We start from the raw sequence: 21,432 nt of genomic DNA, 5'->3' as shown, positions 1-21,432 counted from the left end.
AACTTAAGAAATTAACAAGAGCCCTAACCAGTTTGGCTCAGTGGATAGAGCGTCGGCCTGCGGACTAAAGGGTCCCCGTTCAATTCCGGTCAAGGGCATGTACCTTGGTTGCAGGCATATCCCCAGTGGGAAGGTGTGCAGGAGGCAGCTGATCAATGTTTTCTCTCTCATCGATGTTTCTAACTCTTTATCCCTCTCCCTTCCTCTATTAAAAAAATCAATTAAATATATTTTTTTAAAAAAAGAAATAAACAAGACCTGGTACCTGTCCTTAAAGAGATTACATAGTGAAGATAAGAGACAATTATCTCTAATAAATGAATTTTTTTCCCCTCTCATTTAACACAAAAGTACTTGGTTTTTCATGATAAGAAGCAAGGGCAAGATGGACATAATAATATTAATCATAACCAATGTTTGTAAGAACGTGCTATGTCTAGGAACTATTCATATATTAAATGTTGTACTGAATTATATTCATCATTTAATTCTCACAGTCTCTCAGGTAGTACCACGGTATGGACATTATATTGTTGTGGAATTGAGGGAAAAGGAAGTTGAGTAACTTGCCCAAGGTAACTCAGCTAGGGCGTGGCTGGGATTTGATTCTGGGCCTTTTGAAGTCAGTGCTGCTGAAACACACTGTCACTGGGCTGGGGGTGCACGCCCTGCTGACCTGGAATAAGCATTGTGATTGAACCTTCTAGGTACTGCGGCCTGAAAACCCGCTTGCTGACGTCCCCCTTGGTGGGGTTCATGGTGACCAATCAGTGCACCTTCCACGCGCCGGTCAGCTTCCCGCAGGTCCCGGTGGCTGCTCTGGCCGTGGAGAAAGTGGGCCACTCCAGTGTGCACTACCGCCTTGCTCTGTTTCCACCCAAGCCCGCCCGGGAGCCGCCCACAGCAGACTACCATGACCTCGCTGACGGCCTTTTCTTTGGCCACCCCAAGCTGGCGCAGTTTGACACGTTGGCCTGTACCACCGGGTCCTCGGTCCACGTTTTTGTGAACCCAGCCACCAGCAAGCCCACGGGCCTCCCAGAAGACTTCAGGAGGGGCCTCCTGAGGCTGAGGAGGCTGGCTTCCGTGTGAAGTGTCTGTACGTGGAATTGTGCCCGTCAAGGAATAAAGTTGAGATTATTCTCTAAACGATTTCCTTTCATTCCTTAGCATATATTCTTTTACCCTCAAAATCACTGTCCATTTCTTAAAAGTTTTTATAACAGTCATCTCACTCCATTGATGAAACCTCTCCTTGCAGCAGGCCCAGAAGTATATGCTCACAACCACCCAACGAGGCAGGGACTGCTCTTACCTCCTTTTTCAGGAGAGGGAAAAGAGGTTTGCAGAGTGGAAGTCAACTGGCCTGAAGACATTCAGCTGGTGAGTCCCTTGGACTCAAAAGTCCACCTGGAGGTCCTCTCTATGTGCATCGTAATCTCCAACATCTGAGCAGCAGGGGCCACACTTCCGGTGGTTTGTGATCACTAATCTGATAGGATTCATTCATGTCCTCAGCTTTCTTTCTTTCTTTCTTTCTTTCTTTCTTTCTTTCTTTCTTTCTTTCTTTCTTTCTTTCTTTTTTTAATATATTTTATTGATTTTTTTACAGAGAGGAAGGGAGAGGGATAGTGAGCTAGAAACATCGATGAGAGAGAAACATCGACCAGTTGCCTCCTGCACACCCCCTACCGGGGATGTGCCCGCAACCAAGGTACATGCCCTTGACCGGAATCAAATGTGGGACCTTTCAGTCCGCAGGCCGACACTCTATCCACTGAGCCAAACCGGTTTCCGCTGTCCTCAGTTTCTTATAGTTAACACATGAATTCTTTTTTTAAAATGATGTGATCTTTTTCTTTCTTTTTTTTTTTTTAAAAAAAAAAACAACACCTTTCTTTTATGTATTTAAAACAGCAGGCACACCTTTGACAATTTTCTGATAAATCGAAAACCTCCTTCAGTCACTTACGCCATGCACTGAAGTTTGAAAGTAGGGACAATTAAATGGAATCTTTGATGCTGAAACACACAAGGACCCTACTTTGGGGTCATAATCATAAAGCGTTACTATTTCTCGAGTGCTGGCTACACCCAGTGCTTTACAGTCATTACCTTAGGTCATCCTTATGTTGCCATTTTTCAGATGAGAACATTGAGGCTTTAAAGAGAACAGCTGGAGTTGGGGGAGGAGTTCTAGTCACCTCTGTCTCAGTCCTGTGACAAGGAAACCTGCAGGTTTAATGGCTCTGGGCCCCAGTTTCCTCCTCTGCAAACATGATTCTGGGTGACCTTTTTCAGTTGGATCCCTGAGTGTTTTTTGAACACCCGGAGACTCTTGATCTGCTTTTTCTGAATTCAGTTCCAAATCCTGCCTCGAATAAACAGCCTTAGAATACAGTCTCCAAGATAAAAACAATGTTAAATGCTATTCCCTTGTCATTTAATCAATTCAACTTCACCTAGTAATGGATCGATTTTGAGGTTTTAAAACCACTTCACACAATAATTCTGGGACTCAGAAAGACTATTAACCAGCAGCCTAGTGTTTGTCGGTATTGATTTGTCTGACCTCTGGCATTTGACCTGCTCAAAAAGATTACCAGGGAGAACTCCTTTAATTTGTGTCTCATGTTTCGGTTCTCAAAGTTCTTGCACGGGCACGACCTCACCTCATCTTTGTAGCTACTCCGAGAGGTGTCCCCATGTCCAGTCAGAACAGGCTCTTCTGCAGGAAGGTGACCTGTCAAGGACACAGAGCCCCGGGGAGGGAAACTAGAACTTGCATCCAGCCAGGCTATAGGACCCGTCTTTCCATGCCACCAACTCTCCATCTCATCCCAGTGGTCCTGAGTTTTCAAATTATAACATGCACTGCCATGAATTTTTAAAATTATAATAACACTAGCAGTGGTTTCACCAAGAGGTTCTTAAATTGGAGGCAACATCGTAGAGTAATTAAGAGGGTGGGATCCTCCTGGATCTGCCATTTCTAAATAAGGGAACCACAGGTTCCAGTTTGCCCAGGACAGGGCTGCTTGTCCCAGTGTGATGGCAGGCTCACTCCTAATACCGTGGGTCCCGGGGTTAGAGTAAAAATGGAAAAAGGTCTATGGGCCACTCCACCATATTTCTTCCTGCCAAGGGGCTCCGTGTGTGTGTGTGTGTGTGTGTGTGTGTGTGTGTGTGTGAGAGAGAGAGAGAACACCCCAACCTGCATGTTCAAACTGAGTCCACCAGCTGCCCCTGGGGTCCTTTGGGCCTAGGTGTGTGCACATCTGTGGCTTTGTCTGCATTTTGGGAAATCCACCAGGGAGGTGCACACACAGGCTCTGGAAGACGCTTGGGGTTATTTTGGCAGGGAGTTCTGGGTGCTGCAGGGACCTGGAGCATGACCGAAAGGCAAAGGCCCTGGCCCTGAGTGAGCAAAACCCTGTGGCCCACGCACTCCTCAACCCATGAGGGAGATTCCAGCCAGAGGACGTGCAGAGTGGATCTCTGAATCCCAAGGTGGGCAAGGCAGGTTGCCCTGGATTTGGGGAGGTACTGATTGAGACTGTGCCCCTTCACTGGCAAGGATATTGTGGTCTGGACAATCAATTATATAGTCACCTAATTTGAGTTGTGTAACTTTGGGCATTATTTCCCTTTATAGCACTCTTACTGTAAAATGGTGAAAATAGTACAGTTATCACTGTTTACCAGGAATAACATTTTTGTTACACCAAGGTTTTCACCCTACCCCTCTGAGCAACAGCAGGATGCACTCCCTGCTCCCTTGAAGTCAGAGGCAGCCACGTGGCTTGCTTTGACCAATGGAAATGAGCATGGGGGGACCAGAGTCGCTTTCAGGAGTGACTTCATTTGGTTGCCTGACTTGATTCTCCAGGGGACACGGGTGGATGTGGAGACACACAGATGAGCCCCGTGGACAATTGCCCAGAACCACAGCAGACTTTGCAAAAGCAGAAATTAAACCTCTGCTGCTTTAAACCACTGAAACGGCAGAGTTATCTGTTACCGCAGCACAAGCCAGCTTACCCTCTTTCTTACAAGTACCAACTTCATAGGCCTGTTGTGAAGGTTACATGAGAAATGTATGTGAGTACCTGGCATGGTGCCTGGTGCACAGCTATTTGTGTGTTTTTTGTTTGTTGTTGTTTTTTCCAGAAAAGAAATGCTCGCAACTACACAAGTTTCAAGGTAAAAAAGTATTTCATTTCGTGTGCTTCTGTGCGGAATCAGACAGTTTTCTATTTGATGAGGAAAATTAGAGGTATTTGCAGCTCATAGAATGGTGGGTATCCCCAGCCCTGGACCCCAGAACTGACCAGAATTAAGAATGTTGATAGACTCTGAATATATCTCCAAATTCATGTAAATCTTATTATTCTAAGTACTGATGACACAGTCTTTCCACTTCTCAGTTTTTTAATACTTCCGTGTGAGCCACAGCAGTGAGCATGATGGCACTTAATGGTTTTTAGTGGGAAATTCTAACACTATAAACCCAGTTTTAAGACTACAGAGAGAGCTAAATCTAGGTGCACGTACTAGGGGGAAGCCAGGTTTTATTAGAAAGCTGGCAAAATGAATCTAGAGAAACTTTAAAAAACCCCAGCCAGCCATTCACTACTTCACGATGTTTTAGAGCCGAGCTAACAAGTAGCCACGTGTCTGCTGTTTGCTGGGCACTTCTGAGCAGGTATGATTCGTGCCATTGTTAACAAGAAACAGCTATGATAATCCAAGCCGGTGAAGAAAACCTGCAGGTGTTGCTGACTTTCTAACTACATTTTCGTTACACTCGAATTCATGCAAAAACCTACATTAAGAGACACGAGGTACAAAATGTGTTCATGTTTTGCTTGGACAGATTTTGGCTCCTAGCAATTAATGCTTTCAGTCCCATTAAGCAGATAAATAATGCTTTGTGACATTACAGTATTTCTCATTACAGATCGATTTTGTAGCATTTGTTCATAATCAGACTTGAAATGTTACCTCGAAACAAAGTATGTTTTCCTTGAAACAGTCAGACCCTATTAGAAATCTAAGGCTTTACAAATCACCATGCTAACAGCTATGTCCCCTAGCTAAGGTTTTCTTTCCTTAAATAGTGTTAAATTCAGCCCCAGAAGCCCTGGTTTCTTTGAGGGTTCTCTTCTCATGTGCACTGAATTGAAAGGAAAAACTTGGTGCTCAAACTATATTTAACATCTTACTGTGTATAACTTAATAAATCAACCGATATTCCCTTTCGGGGCAAAACTAATGTTAGCACCTTTTTGAAGTGTTATGCTTGTCATTAGGTTACACAGAATTTCTAATTTTTTTTAAAAGGCAGGTTTTTATTGCTTTGAAAAAAAATGTTGTCAGCCTGTTTCTAGGTAGGAGGAGCTATTTTCATTTCCTGACTGTGTAATCATGTACTGTGGGAGAGCAAAGAAATAAAGAAAACCTATGCCAGATTTGGAGATTTGGAGCAGTGAAACTTAGTGCTAAACACCTACAAGAAGAGACACGAGGTACAAAATGTGTTCATGCTTTGCTTGGACAGATTTTGGCTCCTAGCAATTAATGCTTTCAGTCCCATTAAGCAGATAAATAATGCTTTGTGACATTACAGTATTTCTCATTACAGAGATCTTGAAGACAGGAACATCTGGATTTGAATTTTGTCCCTGCCATCTAATCACTGTGGAATCTTGGACAAAATTATTTATATTCTCATTCAGCACATTTTCACTGTTTTTTTTTTTTTTTTCAGAAAAATTTCTTCCCCTGATGTATATTATCTGGTTAAAGCTAACAACCTATCATTCTTCAGCAAATAATTGAAATACTTATTGTAGGCTGGGCTCTCATGTTCTAAATTCCTGGAAATAGGAGTAAATAAGATAGACTGTATTGGTCTGTCAAAGCTCATAATTCTAGCTTGGGGAAGATGAACAATATACAAACAAGATAATGTCAAGTGGTATAGTTGGCTGAATGGTGGTCCCCAAGACATATCTACCTCCTAACCTGGAACTTGTGAATATGAGCTTACTTGTGAATATGAACATATATCAGTCGTTAAGTGGTGCATGGTCTTCGCAGATGTAACTAAGTTAAGGATCTCAGGATGAGGAGAGAGAGGAAGAAAGGCAGGAGGGATTCTCCCCTAGAGTCTCTTTGATTTCACTCTGGCTTCTAGAACTGAGCGTAAGCTTCTTTTGTTGTCTATTAACTATTCACTTTGTGTAATTTGTACAGCAGCCCAAATATCAATGGAAATCTGTATCAAAAAAATACAAACCAGAAATGATAGGGATTTGAATGGGTATTAGTCATGCACTGCATAACAACAGTCAGTGATGGACCCCATACAGGACGATGGTGTACCAGTTAGCCTAGGATTGTAGGAGGGTAGACCATCTAGGTATGTATAAATGCAATCTGATGGTGACACAACCAAAGAGCCTAAGAACATGTTTCTCAGAACATATCCGTTATTCAGTGGCACATGACTATACTATAAATGATGGAGTCTGGAAGGCTCTATTGAGGAAGTACCGAGTTACCAGAGAATGTGAGAGATGGTGTTTTGAATCTGAGGGGTCAGCAAGTGTGAAGGGTCCAACCCAGGAGTGAACTTGGTGTGTTCAAGGACCAGAAAGTCAGTGGGCCAGCAATAGGAAGCAAATGGGAGAGTGAAAAGATGGTGCTGATGACACAGCAAGGGACCAACTCAGAGGGCTTGGTGAGAAGTCTGGATATTCTTCCAGTTGAGACCTATCTCGGAAAGATCTTACTGTTAAAATGGCCTACAGATTCCCTAACTAGCATAGAGAAAGAAGGAAGTACCCATTTATTAAATCAGTAAATACAAGGATATTCTGAACATTCTAGTATGGATCTAAACCCTTTATAATTTTACTCATGTTACCCCATCCTATTTAATTCTCTGTGAATAATGACACAGTACACCACAGGACACAGTAGAAAATCCTCAGGGGGATCTTTTATTTCATTCACTTCCTACTTATAAGGTAGCATTTCAACCTGTAAACGTTGTTTCCTCCAGTTCAGCCAATGGCTTGGAACATCACCTTTTCCTAATTCCACGGTGTAAGTGGTCCCCTGGCAGGTCCGAGGGTCGTAGAATCACTGGGTCTGGGTTCCAGCCCCCCACCAGGCAGGCTTCCCTCCTTCATTCCTATCAATGATCAGCAAGGAAATGGATCATATTTCTATTCACTTTTTCAAAGATCGGACCTACCTCGTTTATATGTCAAGATAATCTTCTCAAGTATAATAACGTGCTTACCATTTTCCTATAGTTCGCCAAATGCCTGACATTCATCTTTTCCCTTTCTCTAAAATTCCTTCCTTTTTCACATTATCTTTCTTCATTGATTCTTACGGTAAAAATAAAAAACAAAGATGTGGATTTGTGCACATTATCAAGTTCATACAGAAAAATGCACAGAGGTTTTATACTCCAATTACAGTAACAGCTCAGAGTACAAAGTCAAGAAGGAAGAATCTGAAGTATTAGACTTGTTCTGAAATAAGCCCACATAGGGTGACACTACTATAACTTTATCAGAATTTTCCCTCACCAATTTTTCAATGTGGCAAATATAAACATTTCAGTTAAAATACATAGCAGTCACTCCATATACGGCTCCCCCAACCCACCCAACTTCTCAGTAACAGGACTTTTTCTAATCTTATTTCCCTTTAAATTTAATGAAAAAAGCTAAAAAGTCATGTTTTTGTAATGTATCCCACCCCCCAAAAAACATTGTGGTTTACAAAGATTTTAATGTGTTTGTAGAGATAGCTTATTGAAGGAAAAGAAATGACTATTTCCCAGTAAATATTGAGTGAAAACCAATTTTAACCCCAATCTGAGGTTATAAACTGCTCTTTCAGGGACACAACTGCTATAAATTAGACAACTGTAGCAACCATCCAAGACAATAAAAGAAAGCTCATGACAGTCTGTCATGTTATGGTGAGTGTGTATCAAAGTTCATCATGATTTTTTGTGAGGTCTTCTCCATAATTGGTAGCTTGGCTTCCAACAAACATGTTCCAGTTCTCCAATATCTCCTCTTTTGTTAGCTTTTCATCCTGCGGGAGAGAGGGAAGAGCTGTGTTATCGAAGTTCTAGTAACTGAATAGCATGAAGCTCTATGTTAGTTCACTGATTTGCAACATTTGAAACCCTACACTTAATAATTAAGAAGCTGCTAGGTACCTCTTTCATCTACCATTGCCGCACTGTGAAACCCCAAATGGGAACAGCCTCCTGCTGTAAATGCTGTGCAAAAATATATTAGGTAAGGCCCCGAGGAATTCAAAAGCTCGACCAACTGTGTCTACAAGCAGTGTTGGCATTCCCAAAAAGGGCCCTGAAGAAGTCCACTTGCCTTTCATGGCCTGACTGCAACACACAATTGTCTCCTAAGAGCTTGGAGCAGTGATCAAAGTGGAAAAAGGCAGGTCTTTCTAAATCTTGCTTTCTAAATCTTGCTTACTTATTTATGTGGATATGTATCAATAGATATTGAAGTGCTGGGCACAGAGCTAGAAGTGTGAGGTTGCCTGAGGATGCCTTATGTTTTAATGGACTGGGCTTTCTTGTACCTGACACATCATGGATGTTGGATAAATATCTGCTGACTGAACGAAAGGATGAACAAAGTTGTCTTAAGGCAGTGGTAGGCAAACTGCGGCTCGCGAACCACATGCGGCTCGCGAGCTGCGGTTTGCCGCTCTGTTGACTAATGAGTTTGCCGACCACTGGGATAGGGGCTTAATCACAAGGAACAACAACAGCCTGGAATTACTGGAATCGAGAGTCTAGGTCAGTGGTCGGCAAACTCATCAGTCAACAGAGCGGCAAACCGCGGCTCACGAGCTGCAGTTTGCCGACCACTGTCTTAAGGCAATGCAGGGTGTGCCTCTTAAATCCATGCCCTGCCCACAGCAAACAAAGTTCTGCAATTCCAGGAAACAGGAGTGAATGTAAGTCTGTGGCCCATAGCAGACTCTCCAGGAATGTCGTGACCTAATGAACTCATTGTGGATTATCATGGTATTGGGTCAAGTTTACAGGTCTCTGACGTAGGGCAAGAATGAGAAATGTCAATAAAGCACAGCGGCACAGGCCAATGCTAACACAAAGAAGCAAACAGAACCAATCTTATGTAAACTGTCTCCCTTCAAAGACTGATCCCAGAAGAATGTGAAATACCCTGTTTTTGTCCGACTCATACACCAGGTGTCTGGCCTCCGCCTGTGCGTGGTCATAGTCTTGGGGGAGGATCCAGTGGCGAATCTCATCTTTGTCCAACTTCCCATCCTTGTTCAGATCTCTGAATTCAGTAAACTGCTCCCGTTCTGACAAAACCCAGTCTGGCTCAGGGCCACTCTCCTCATGGGAAAACATATCCGCTGGAAAGGAAGGTTGATCTTGGTTAGGAAGACAGGTGGGAAGCTACATCAAAGAAAACCTGACCTCCTGAGTTTTTGGAAGGACAATGACCCATCTAGAGACCTAACCCAAACATCTGGTGGGCAGTTTTTTGAGAATAATTTTTCAATGATTTATCCATTATGAAAGTCGCTGGTGGAATAAAAAGAACTGAGCTTAGGAGCTAGAAGATAAAAGATGACTCAGTTCAGTGACTAGGATTAAGTTACCCAATTCAATGGCTGAATCTTAAATTGTCTTGTCTGTAAAACAGAGATAATAATTTACAAATCACAGGGTTATTATGAAGGCCAAGTGGGACACTTTCTATGAAAGCCCTCTACGACCCAAACTAGCACTATAACAGGTGAAAACTCATAACCACCATCAAGCACCTTCTATGGTCCGGATACTTTATAATGTACTTTACATACACAACAATCCTATGAAGTAGGTCTTGTTATAATTTCCATTTTATAGATGAAAACACTGAGGCCACAGCTCGTATAAGCTTGAGGTTGCATAGAAACATAGGCTTTATCCACCATGTTCATTCCTATCATCGTTTACATAGTTTCCAAAGGGTTTTCACGTATATCATTTTATTTCATTTTTATAACAATTCTATAAGATAGATCATGATCCCTGTTTTACAAAATGGCAAAAGGAGAAAAAGGCGAAGTTTATGCACTGTTTGCTAAATCACTAGATTATCTTAGGAAAGAGAGATACCCTGTGGGCAGTTTCTCTGGTAGCTTGGAAATGTCAAGTGGTACAGGGAGCAGGCGGCGAAGGTAAAAGAGAGGTAAGACCCTTGGTTCTGCTACCAGGTAGGACCACACCTGACATCCGCACAGTGTTTTTGAGAAATGGCTATCACATACGTTAGCTACCTTGAGCTCCATCCAGTCCTGGAAGCTTGGGTGCTGTGTATTCCCATTTTACAGATGAGGAAACTGAGGCTTACAGTGATTGCATGACTCCCCTGGGGTCACAGAACTAGTAAGTGGAGAAGCCAGGACTCCTCATTCCACTGCGCTCTTCCCATTACACATCACCACTGGATTGGCACTCATTCCCTCCTGAAGAGAAGTCACTTGCTGGACAAGTCCATGCAACAGGCCTTTCTGACTGCAAATTGCTCAGAATTTTATTTTCAGGCACAATGCCCCCCCCCCCCCCATCTGCCTCTCTGCTCAGTGTAAAGAATGGAATGTTGGTTTTAGGCAGAGCCACTAAAGGAGTTTTGCCTCTGACATCGCACTGTTTCAATGCGGAGTTCAGGAAAGCTGGGAAGAGCACACACCCTTAATCAACAGTGCTGCATGGTTTTAGTCAGCCAGCCTTTTCTGTCAGTCTAATTCCATCCCCACCGTCAAGGCGTCTGCGGCTACGAACCTTCCCTCAGACGTGCACCAAGCAAGAGGAAGGCTCTGCTCTTGCACTGATGAGGGGCTCTCAGCATCTGCTATTCTACAAAATTAGTGCCACCACTCACTTTAAGGACTGTGGCGAGAGCTACCTGTCTGTTACACCACAGACTGACAGAGAACAGCGGTACGTCCTAACGACTAGAAGCAATTCTGCCCTTCATTACTGAAGGCACTTGTTCTTGAGTAAGGGGTGGCCAAGTCACACAACCACAGGCCAAAGACTGATGGCAACTTGAGCTCTGGTTTTACACTGAAAGGTAATTAACTGCTTCTAATCAATATGTGTATAAGAATTACATTGATCCCAGACCTCGAATGACTTACCAGCTTTACCTTATTGAGATTTTGGAAAAGAGGAGGTATCATGAGAAGGCAGCCATGCGCCGAAGCACTGAAGTAGCAGCTGATGAGGATCAAATAGAAACTTCCATGTTGCCTGCTCCAGTCCTTTATGCTTGGAGGGCTATGGGGCTGCCGGGAAGGGCTCTAACCAGCAACGGTGGGTTCTGACCCAGCTACATTAATTTGAGTCTCATTCAGGCAGTGCCCAGTTACCTGAAAATGCACTTCTTGACATTGCTCACGTGGAGCCCTTCAGAACAAAATGCTAGCTATGGCCCTCCCAATGAAAGGATCAAAAACAAAACAGCTATATTATGGGGCAATTATGCACTTTGCAAAAGGACTTCCCTGTAAGAAGGATGCTTTTCTGCAGACAGCCTGGGTATATAAGTAGCTCTGTTGATCATAGCTGTGTCTACTTAGAGCTTCTAGGCCCTGCTGACCCAGTCTGATTGCAGTCTTTCCGCTGAGACTGTCTGCTCTACACTCACTGTAAACCTATGGCATCTCCAATCGCATTTTGCAAAGGTATCACTACACAATGTGATGAAGGGCACCTCTGAGAGCTGTAGGGCCAACTGCTGGCCATCCTACAGGTGGGGGCCAGCCTCTGGTCTCTTCTCCACTTTATGAGGTCTAATAACTCCTCCCTGACATTGCACCACTAGGGATGGTGTCAAAGCCCCTCACAAGGGTGACACCTACAGACTTGTGGCAGTTGCTAACAGACACGCGGCTGGAGGAACGTTGCCCAGCTGGAACAGCGGAGCAGGACCCAGGCTGCACTCACCGATATACTCATCCTGGTCCACGAACCCATCCCCGTTCTTGTCGATGTCCTCCAGAGTTTCCTGGTAAGAAAACAGAATGCAAGATGGCTCTGCGCTCTCAGTAAGTCTTAAAGAGTTCTGACTACTGTCCTCCTTCGTCTGGCTTTTATGGTTGAACACTTGGTGACTTTGGGCTTGTCTCCTTACCTCCCACGCACTAATTTCTTATCTGTAAAAACAGGCGGTGGTTTCCGTCCTTCCTCCCCACTCCCACAGTTTTCATAGAACACTCTCTTCAAATGAAAGTGTACGTGGGAGTCCAGAGATGCCCTGGTTATATGCCAGCCCAACCACTTCCGCCATCCAGCCAAATCATCCCCGGGGGCACCTGGGAGGACCCCGCTTGAGAGCCACTGGACCAGATGGTCAGAGATAGATTCCAGGGCTAACAGGACAATGAACACCGGGGTGGTGTCAGAAAAATATGAAACAGTGGGCAATTAAGAAATAAAAGTCTATCTGACTTTTGGTTGTATTATGCTCTGTATTTAGCCTATTTGACTTCCTAATTAGGCATTTTGCCAGGGGAAGTATTTAAATGAGCTTAATGTCCATTGTCTCAGCAACTCAAAGGCACATAATCCACTTATGGCTAATTCTTCATCTTCATCGTCCTCTGGCAAATCAGCTATCACTAAGTGGATGCTGGGCAGGGAAAAGAAATGATTCTTAGAGCCATTGCTCAGTCCTTAGGTCATGAGGATGAAGCAGGAGGCAAGAGTGGGCCCAACCACCAACTGCATAACTAAAATAGCCCCGAGCTGGTTATAAACAAAAGCTTCAGCCACTTGTTTCCCAGCACCGGGGCAGCTGGAACTGGCTCAGGTTATCTGACCAGGAGGCAGGTGACAGCATTATATCATTGTTGTGGAAAATTAAGACGTTTGGGACTCCACAAAACACTATGGAAAGCCACCACACTCAGAGGCCTTGCAAGCACAGCTGACCCTCAAAGCCTACAGGATCTTGTCTATTCGCCCTCTGAAGACCTGAGCTCAGGGGCGAGTCCTTTCCAGCCGTGGTTTTCACTTTACGTTTCTGTACGGTTTAACAATCCAATGTATTCCATTTCAGAGTCTTTTTTTTAGCTCCCTCAAAGCTGAAAAATGGACAGAGACTAGCTAGTTTCCTTATCAAACCCATTTGCTCTTTTTGAGCCCATATGTAAACCATTTCCCAGCCTTATCACATCTAGGAGGAGCCAGAAGAATGTAAAAGGAATGGGTGTGTCATTTCCTGGTCAGAGCAGTTAGGTAGACTACCTTCTCCTCATTTCCTCTTGTCTACCAGCTGGCAGCTACTAGAATGACCTTGAGGCCACAGGATGGTGATGTATAAGATGGAAGCAGACTGGCTGCCTGAGAGCCCTTAGAGGAGAACTGCCCAGAAAACCTACCTGACTGGGACCATCTGCCCTGAAGTGGTATAAGCAAGAAATAAGCTTTGATTGTGATAAATGGCTATGATTGGGGGCTATTTGTTACAGCACCTGCCTGCCCTGACTCATTTACTGGGTGGACAGGTATTCCAATGCACTCTACTTGAGGGTCCTTCCCCAAGTCCCCTCAAGAGGAATAACATTCTCTCTTTGGAAGATAAAACAAAAGATAAGATCTTGGTGTAGCATTTGCCTCTGGTCTTTTCCCAGCCCAGGCTCTTCTTTTATCTTACCAAAACCACAATTTCTTTCATATGCTCAAACTCCTCAGGGTGCAGAAAGGCGGTGAACTCCTCCCGAGTGGCTGTCTGGTCACCATTGAGGTCTGCAGCTTTGAACCTTCTCTCGTCACGTGGCAGCATCTTTTTAAAGGTGTGATGATCTGAAGAATCCTGAAACTCTGCGGGGTTTCCTGCAGGATGTGCACACAAACGTTTCAACTGGGCTGCTAGGGAAGGCATTTCCTGCCAGATCGCTGGTCCTGCATGCCCAAAGAATTACACATGGGACTACAGATCCTGACCTCTCGAGTTCTCTGACACCGTTTATTTCAGAATGCCTCTAGGATCTGCCCCCTCTAACCACCCCATAATACAGCCCTACTGGGCATAGTAAGGGCGTTCTAGTAGTGGTTAAGAGCACACAGGCTTTCGGCCATACTAAAGCCATACTTCTCTTTGCCGAACCCTGCTTTCATCATATCATTCTTCGCTCCAGAACATGCAGAGACTCCCTGGTACCACATTTTGTCTAAATGCTTCCGCCTGGCTTTGTTTTTTTTAATATATTTTTAAATATATTTTATTGATTTTTTACAGAGAGGAAGAGAGAGGGATAGAGAGTTAGAAACATCGATGAGAGAGAATCATCGATCAGCTGCCTCTTGCACACCCCCTACTAGGGATGTGCCCGCAACCAAGGTACATGCCCTTGACCGGAATCGAACCTGGGACCTTTCAGTCCGCAGGCCGACGCTCTATCCACTGAGCCAAACCGGTTTTGGCTCTGCCTGGCTTTCAAGATCTCCCTTAATCTGTCTGTGAATGTGTAGACCTGTCCCCTCACTGCCTACCACACACCTAGCAGGTCTGCACCCTGTGCTTTGCACACACCATTCCATCATTCCCCAAACGGGTGTGTCTCATATCCAAACCCCGCCCATTGCTAAATGCATCCCTGTACCTTTGCCCTTCCAGCTGACCCACCTCCCCGCCCTCTCTCCAAGTACAAATCCATTCTTCAAGGCCCAGCTCCCAAGCCACCCTCTACCAGAAGTCTTCCCCGATAGCTCCAGCCCACTTGCTATCTGAAATCGGCAGCATTGTGAACAGTATGGCAGACATGCTTCCTCTCCGCTTTGTTCTGAGTGTACCCTCGAGGTCGTAGCTCAGGGAGGGTGGCAACCTAAGTCACTTTTCATTAGACCCTGGACCCCTGCCACTACTCACCACCTAGGATCTCATTCAGAGTAAGCAACCAAGTGTATTCTTAGTAAGCACAGCAGGATGTTACACAAGCAGGTTCTACCTAGGAGGTTGTGACATCCCCCGAAGGGGGCGGATATGATGAGGGAGTAGAGAGTCTCCGAGAGAAGCTTGTTATGTGGGCCCCAGCTGTGAAATCCCTCCTGCAGCACCTCTTACCTAGGTAGTAACCATAGGTGGCTTGTTTATATTCTTCCCAGGAAATTTTATCGTCTTTGTCCCGATCATAATCCTTCCACACTTTAGCAACATTATCATAGATGTATCTTTTCTGCACCCGTTTGATCCAGGTTTTCAGCTCCTCAGTGGTGACAAAGCCGTCCCCATCACTGTCAATGCGATCGACAATCTTCCTGACGTTAAAAAACAAGGCTATTATCAAGACTTGCATGACCCTGATCCAGAGAAAGGTCAAACACCTGCACAGAATCTAAAATGCACAGACACAAGCGCAATGATCCGATGGTGCTGGAGAGGATCTTCAAGTTCATCTCTTCCAAGAATGACATGCCTTCCCCCCACCCAGTGCCACTGGCAGACACTACTAGTGGGTCATGCCCCTTTGTCCTAATAAACCTAGATGTGGCCTCAGAATCCTTCTCAACACAGGGCTCTGCAGATAGGCATCACCGATTGATCAGTGCTGATTTGTAAGGTGAAACCTAGCAGTCTTCCCTGATGTAGTCCTTTATGTAATGGAAACTGAGGCTGAGAGAACTTGAATTATTTCCCAAGATCACACAGCTGGTATTTGGTACAATGGGTTAAGAGGTGACTCTAGGTCCAATCTAAAAAAATGGAAAATTCTATGTAAACCAACAGATAAGTGAGTTCTTGTGGTTGTTGTTGTTTTTTAAACTCACCACTTTGTACCCAAACACTTGACACTTGAAACCAAGTGCCAGAAGCCAATTCCAGCATGTCAGCAAGGGCTGAATCATCTGGGATGGCTGAAAGGCATTTCCCCAAACCTGAAAGGGATGCATAAATTGATTGCTCGCTGCCAGACAGCTCAGGGCATCTTAATCTACATGTTATTGCCTCCTACTGGCCAAACACCTGAAGAGCCGTAGGCTATTCCCCAATCTGACAATGGGTTGTATACCTAACCTTACCCTTTGATGTGTATATCTCCACCTTGCCTTAGGACAATTTGTGTTAATAAAAAGCAAGGGGTCCTGAGACAAGGAGAACTTGGTTTCCTCAGCCAAGAGTCTCTGACTCCCTATATGCCTTTCAAAATTATGTTTCGTCTCTGGACTCTTTATTAATTTATGCACAGCCCCTTCTCCAGATTTCAGAACCCTTCTAGATGCCGGATCAAGACCACCGGTGTTAGCCAAGAGACCAGACTTTGTTGGACAAGCATAAAATGTTGGGGATGAAAGAGCCTTGACATCAATGAAACCTATTCAAGAAAATTGAGCAGCTAAGCAGCTTCAGGATCCTGAACCCCCTGCTCTTCAAGACCCCTATGCCCACTGGTATCTCCTGTTCCACAGCTGGCCCAGGTTCTAGCAATTTCCCACTGGACTCCACTGAGGTACGCCAAACACTAGTTCAAAGCAAAGTTCAGGCTAGAATTCACCAGCGTCCATCTCTAGGCCAAAGGGTCCAAGCTAGGGACTCCATCCCTGTAGGAAACTTCAAAGATACCCACAAGTTATTCCTCATGTTTAAAAAACTTTTACTTTGATAGTCCACTTTTTGGGAGGAGGTCATACAGGTTGATTAGGGATTTGTTTCTTTGCTTTGGGTTGGAATTCTATCAACTCTTGTAAAATTTTCTTACTGTAAACAGCAGTTTTGATTGGCAGTTTCTCTTTTGATTAATTAGATATGGGAAATGAATTCATTAGAACTTAAGTCTCCATCTCCCACCTGGTACTTGGGGAGCCAGAGTTCCTTTCTCAGGAAGGTGTAAGCATTATTAACAGCTTTAATGGGTCCTTTCATTTGCAATTGTAACTTCTCCATATCGAAAGACAAAGCCTCAGGTGTCTTCAGGCTTCCTTCCAGGAGACCACAGCCAGACACAGCAGAATTCTTTCAACACTGCAGTGTTAAACCTACCTACTATGTGCCAGGCACTGCTCCAACCTGGGACACAGAGGTGACATGCCCATCAGTTATCCAAAGCTGGCTGAGGAACAGAATCTCAGACCAGCAGAGACCTAATGTCAGATTGTGAATAATCTTTTTTTGTGGAAAAGACAGCATCTAATTGATGCCAAATAAAGTCTGGGACATAGTCAGCCTGACACCTAGAACTTAATGAATATCTGTTGGAAGAATAAATAGGATCTTAATCTCTCTTAAAAAATCTCAAGAGTGAGATACTGGGAAAGGCAGCTATGATGTAGACCAGTGCTGGGCAACCTTTTGAGCTTGGTGTGTCAAACTTCGCCAAAAAACTGAGCATAACTCGGGTAGTGTGTCACTTTGAGGAAAAAACTAACTCCAAGACTCTAGTCGCAAATGTTTCATCCTCAGGAGCAGCAAATGTTTCATCCTCGGCATGCGGCCGCGTGTCATCAGAAATGGCTACGCGTGTCAGTGCTGACACGCGTGTCATAGGTTCGCCATCACTGATGTAGACAAAGCCAATCCCTGGATCTTACCTAGTCCTGTGTGACAGGCAAATGTCTTGATTCTCTGAGTCTCAGTTTTTCCAACTGCAAATTGGAATACCTCCTTCACCAGGAATGTGGTGAGGAATAAAGGAAAGAAAATGTGCCTTCCCACTAAGGACAATAAACGGGTGGATGGAAAACTCAACAAACACCTAGCAGGTAACAGAAATGAACAAAGCCGCCAGGCCGAGCCGAGGGCACCCTGGAGATCCCCTGCCAACTGCCAACAAGGGTGCCCCAGCTGCTCCAGACAATGGCTGCCGTATGGGAACAATGGCCTGTGGGTGTCAGAGGGAAACCAGAAATTGAGGTCTATATGTAAAATCACCCGATTTTAAAAGCTGACAATTGATTTCCATTTCTTCTGTTTGTCACAGCAGGCAGCCTACAGGTTCCCACTCTGCAGCCCTCTGGCCTAGGTGTCTCCAGGGACCACAGAGCTGGCACATTTTCAGGATCAGGGCAGGGGGTGGTGACAAAGTTGCCCAGATTCAGCCATGCTCCTCCCTCAGCAGCCCAGACGTGGAGGGGACTGTTGCACCAGGAGCTATGTACAGAGAGGCGGCTTTTCATGCTCAATCACCCGATATCGCTCACACCCATCATTTCCCACCTTCTGCCTCCCCCGCTTCTGGCCTGGATTTACCTTACAAGTGAGTGGTATGTCCATTACCACCCAGTGGCCCAGGCCAGAGACCCGGATGTCATCTGTGAGTCCCTGCTCCCTCTCTCTCCACCCTCGCGCTGAGTCAAGAGCGAGAACTGCCAGTGCTCCCTCCCACATGCTCCTGGGTTCACCTCTCCTGCCCTCTGGACCAGCGTGCCTGGTTCAGGTGCTCATGGCCATGACCCTTCACTGGTCTCCCCATCATGCCTCAGTTACTAGTATGTTCTCCTCCCTATTGCCAGTCTGACTTTCCTAACAAGAATTTGGGTGAAGACATTTCAACCACATACAGGATAACATCTAATCTCCACCTCGGAGGTCCCTCCTGCTCTGTTCTTGGTTCCCCCTCCACTCTCACTTCCCACGTCTTCTGCCCTGTCCCTTTATTGTCCTAATAGCTCGCATCCTCTAGATGCCAAATAAAGTCCGGGACACAGTCCGCCTGACACAGAGCAGAACCTGTTTCAAAACCTTTAGAAGTGGATTGTTCTCTCTTCAGAAAATGCCTTTCTCTGGTGGGGTGCCAGGCGACCTCTGAGTCATCCCACAAACTGATCCATCCCTAAACCCCCAAGCCTCTCTCTCCAACCTCAACCCTTAGGGGCTCCTTCTGGGTGTGCTCACCTTAGTTTTTATGTGCCTTCGCAGCAATTATAGCAGCACCTGCTTGTGTCTCATTTGACTTTAAGAAGTTTGAGGCCTAGAGCACACACAGGTTTTCTCTCTGCACCTGCCAGGTACCTAACATGGTAGCTGGCACACAGTGGCCATTCAAATGTTTGTTGCATGAATAAACGAATGAAGTGAAGGGTCAAAGGCAGACCAACTCCATCAGCCCTTGCCCTCACCACCAGGCGTACTCTTCACGATGAAGGCATTAAACTGGAAGCTGCAGGACTGCAAACTACAAAGTTCTCTTTGCCAAACCCTAACCCCCGCCTTCATTGGCAGTAATGCAAATGGAGGCCACTCAGGGCTCCAGAATAAATCCGTTTTCAAGTGCCTCAAAGCAATACAATGGACTAAACTCATCAATGGCCCCCATTGTTAAGTCCCAAACAAGAAGAGAAAGTACTTCTCTGCAAAATAAAAGGTGATTGTCTGAAGGTGACTTTGAAATTCAAAGATCTTTTTATCAGAGTAGGCAGATGGTGCACCTACACAATAGGTATAATTTAGCCTTATATCCCAACCAATCCCACTTGCCTTTGGTGGCCTCCATCAACACAGGGATAGCTGTGTTCTTTCTCATTTGGGACTTGAAGATCTCCACCCCCAGGAACCAGGTTCCAGGAGGCCTGGTGCCCAGGAGGCAGGGCTACGGGGACCCTCCCCAGCCCATCCTCCATCAGTCTGGCTATGGATTCCAGATAGCTTTGCACAATGCCCCAGTGTCTCCGCAGGGAACCTGCAGAGGGTGCATTGAGATGTCACAAAGTTTTGTTTCCCTGGTCTGGTTCCTGACTCAACTGCTTTCAACAGTGAAGTTTACAATCCACCACACCACCCTCCCGCTTTTTCCCTCAGCTGCCAAAGGACTGGGTGCCTCTGCAGACATGGGCTGGGAACACGGGGACCAGTTTCCATCCCCCACGCCTCATCCTCTATCCCCAAATGCCCCCTCCCTTCTTAACAACAGGATTTTGATATCCCTACATCAGAGTTATGGGGGGATGAGGCAGAAGGCAAGAACACCTCAGCCCCAGTCCTGGGACACAGGCCAGGACTCGAGCCTCTCCTGTGCTCATCCTTGAGACCTGCTTAGAAGTATTATCTCAAGCGCTCCTCTTCGGGAGTGGGGATGGGGGTGGGGGAGAGGGGTTGTGGAGAAACTGGGAGGGTGGGGAAGAACTCCTTCACCAAAAGGCCACAGTGGACAAACTCTTCTTTTGTACACTCTCTACCCTTCCTTCTGATGCAACCACGGGGAGGGGCGGGCCCTCGCGCCGTCCTGGCTCCCGCGGCTGCTGCCACGTTCTCGCCTCCCCGCGGGGAGCCCCCGCGGCCCGGGCGTGGGCGGGGTGGGGGTGGCGATCTCCACGCGTGGGTCCCGGAGCCGGCGGGCAAATTTCGCCAGCACCGCCGCCGCTGGACCCCGCCCTCGGATCCGCGCGCCGATTTCTCTTTCGATTTGCGGCTCGAGTTCCGCGTGGCTCCCGCCCGGATGGCCCTGCGAGCACCTGCAACGCCCCCGAACGCAGCCCGGGCCGCGGCTCACCCCAGCCTCTCCTTGCTCTCCTCCGAGGTGAGCTGGTCGAAGGTCTTGGAGTCCTCCTTGCCCAGGAAGGCCTCGTGGTCGTACTGGAAGCTCTGGTTGTCCTCGGGCGGCCGCTCGCCTAGCTCCGAGTCGGGCCGCACCACGCGCTCCTTGCGCACCGTGGGCTTGGCCCGCAGCGCCCGGGGAGCCAGCGCCAGCGCCAGCAGCAGCCCCAGGGCCAGTGCCAGGCAGCGGCCGCGGCTACCGCGCGCCATCGGGAGGAGAGAGCGGCCCGCAGGGAGGCACCGAGCGAGCGACGAGAGAAGCGGCTTGGGGAGTGGGGGCTGGGGCCGGCGCGGGAGGGGACGGGCCGCCCCTCGGTCAGTTCCCGCCCCGCGCCGGAGCGGAGGGGCGCGCCCGGCCGCGGACGGGGAAGCTTCGGGCGGCGCGCTCACGGGCCCATTGGCCGCCGGGCAGCGGGGGGGAGGCCGGGCCGCCGAGCCACGTCGCCAGCCGGGGTGGTGGGCGCGGGCTCGGGTTTCGCCTCGGCCCCTCCCCGCGATCTCAGCGCTGGGGGCGGGCCCAGGCACACAGTGCTCCAGACTGGAGGGCTCATGGGAAGACTGGGAAGAAGTTCTTTGTCAAGCAACAGATGTGCAGAATAAAATTCCCTTTCTCTCCTTCCAGTTCCGGAGGACTGAAAGGAGGGAGGCACTGCCGCACCCCGACCTGCGTCCCAAACTTCCAGCTGGGAGCCCCAATTTCAGCCCCAGACCCCTCCCCAAGATGTGCTCTTAGACCAGATTCTACCCCACTTGCCCAAACTGGGAGTCTGGTCCCAAACACAAGAGACTGGAAAGAGACCAGGGTGGGCAAGGACCCCTGGAACTGAGGGTCGCGAACTCAAATGTGCAGGAGGGCCAAGCAGGTAATTTCAAA

The 21,432-nt window shown here is 46.7% G+C and overlaps 2 protein-coding genes across 3 annotated transcripts in view; one reads left to right on the top strand and one right to left on the bottom strand.

Moving 5' to 3' along the window:
- LOC103292775 (uncharacterized) overlaps positions 1–1,117 on the top strand; it is a 123,282-nt gene extending 122,165 nt beyond the window's left edge. For both annotated transcript variants that reach the window (XM_054725096.1, XM_054725095.1), the window contains exon 3: positions 708–1,117. In XM_054725096.1, the coding sequence (XP_054581071.1) occupies positions 708–1,092 (385 nt within the window). In that variant the 3' untranslated portion in view covers positions 1,093–1,117. The remainder of the gene's footprint in view (positions 1–707) is intronic.
- A 5,862-nt stretch (positions 1,118–6,979) lies between these two features.
- On the bottom strand, positions 6,980–21,000 carry RCN1 (reticulocalbin 1). The gene is made up of 6 exons (XM_008148927.3): positions 20,515–21,000; positions 15,156–15,349; positions 13,746–13,924; positions 12,035–12,095; positions 9,251–9,450; positions 6,980–8,124 (listed from the first exon to the last, which is right to left on the bottom strand). The coding sequence occupies exons 1-6, from the start codon at positions 20,766–20,768 to the stop codon at positions 8,017–8,019; spliced, it is 996 nt and encodes a 331-aa protein (XP_008147149.1). The 5' UTR covers positions 20,769–21,000; the 3' UTR covers positions 6,980–8,016.
- Between the last annotated feature and the right edge of the window lie 432 nt (positions 21,001–21,432).

The sequence above is a fragment of the Eptesicus fuscus genome, chromosome 13 (genome assembly GCF_027574615.1).
Source record: "Eptesicus fuscus isolate TK198812 chromosome 13, DD_ASM_mEF_20220401, whole genome shotgun sequence".
Taxonomy (NCBI): Eukaryota; Metazoa; Chordata; class Mammalia; order Chiroptera; family Vespertilionidae; genus Eptesicus; species Eptesicus fuscus.
This window is presented reverse-complemented; position numbering and strand designations above follow the sequence as displayed.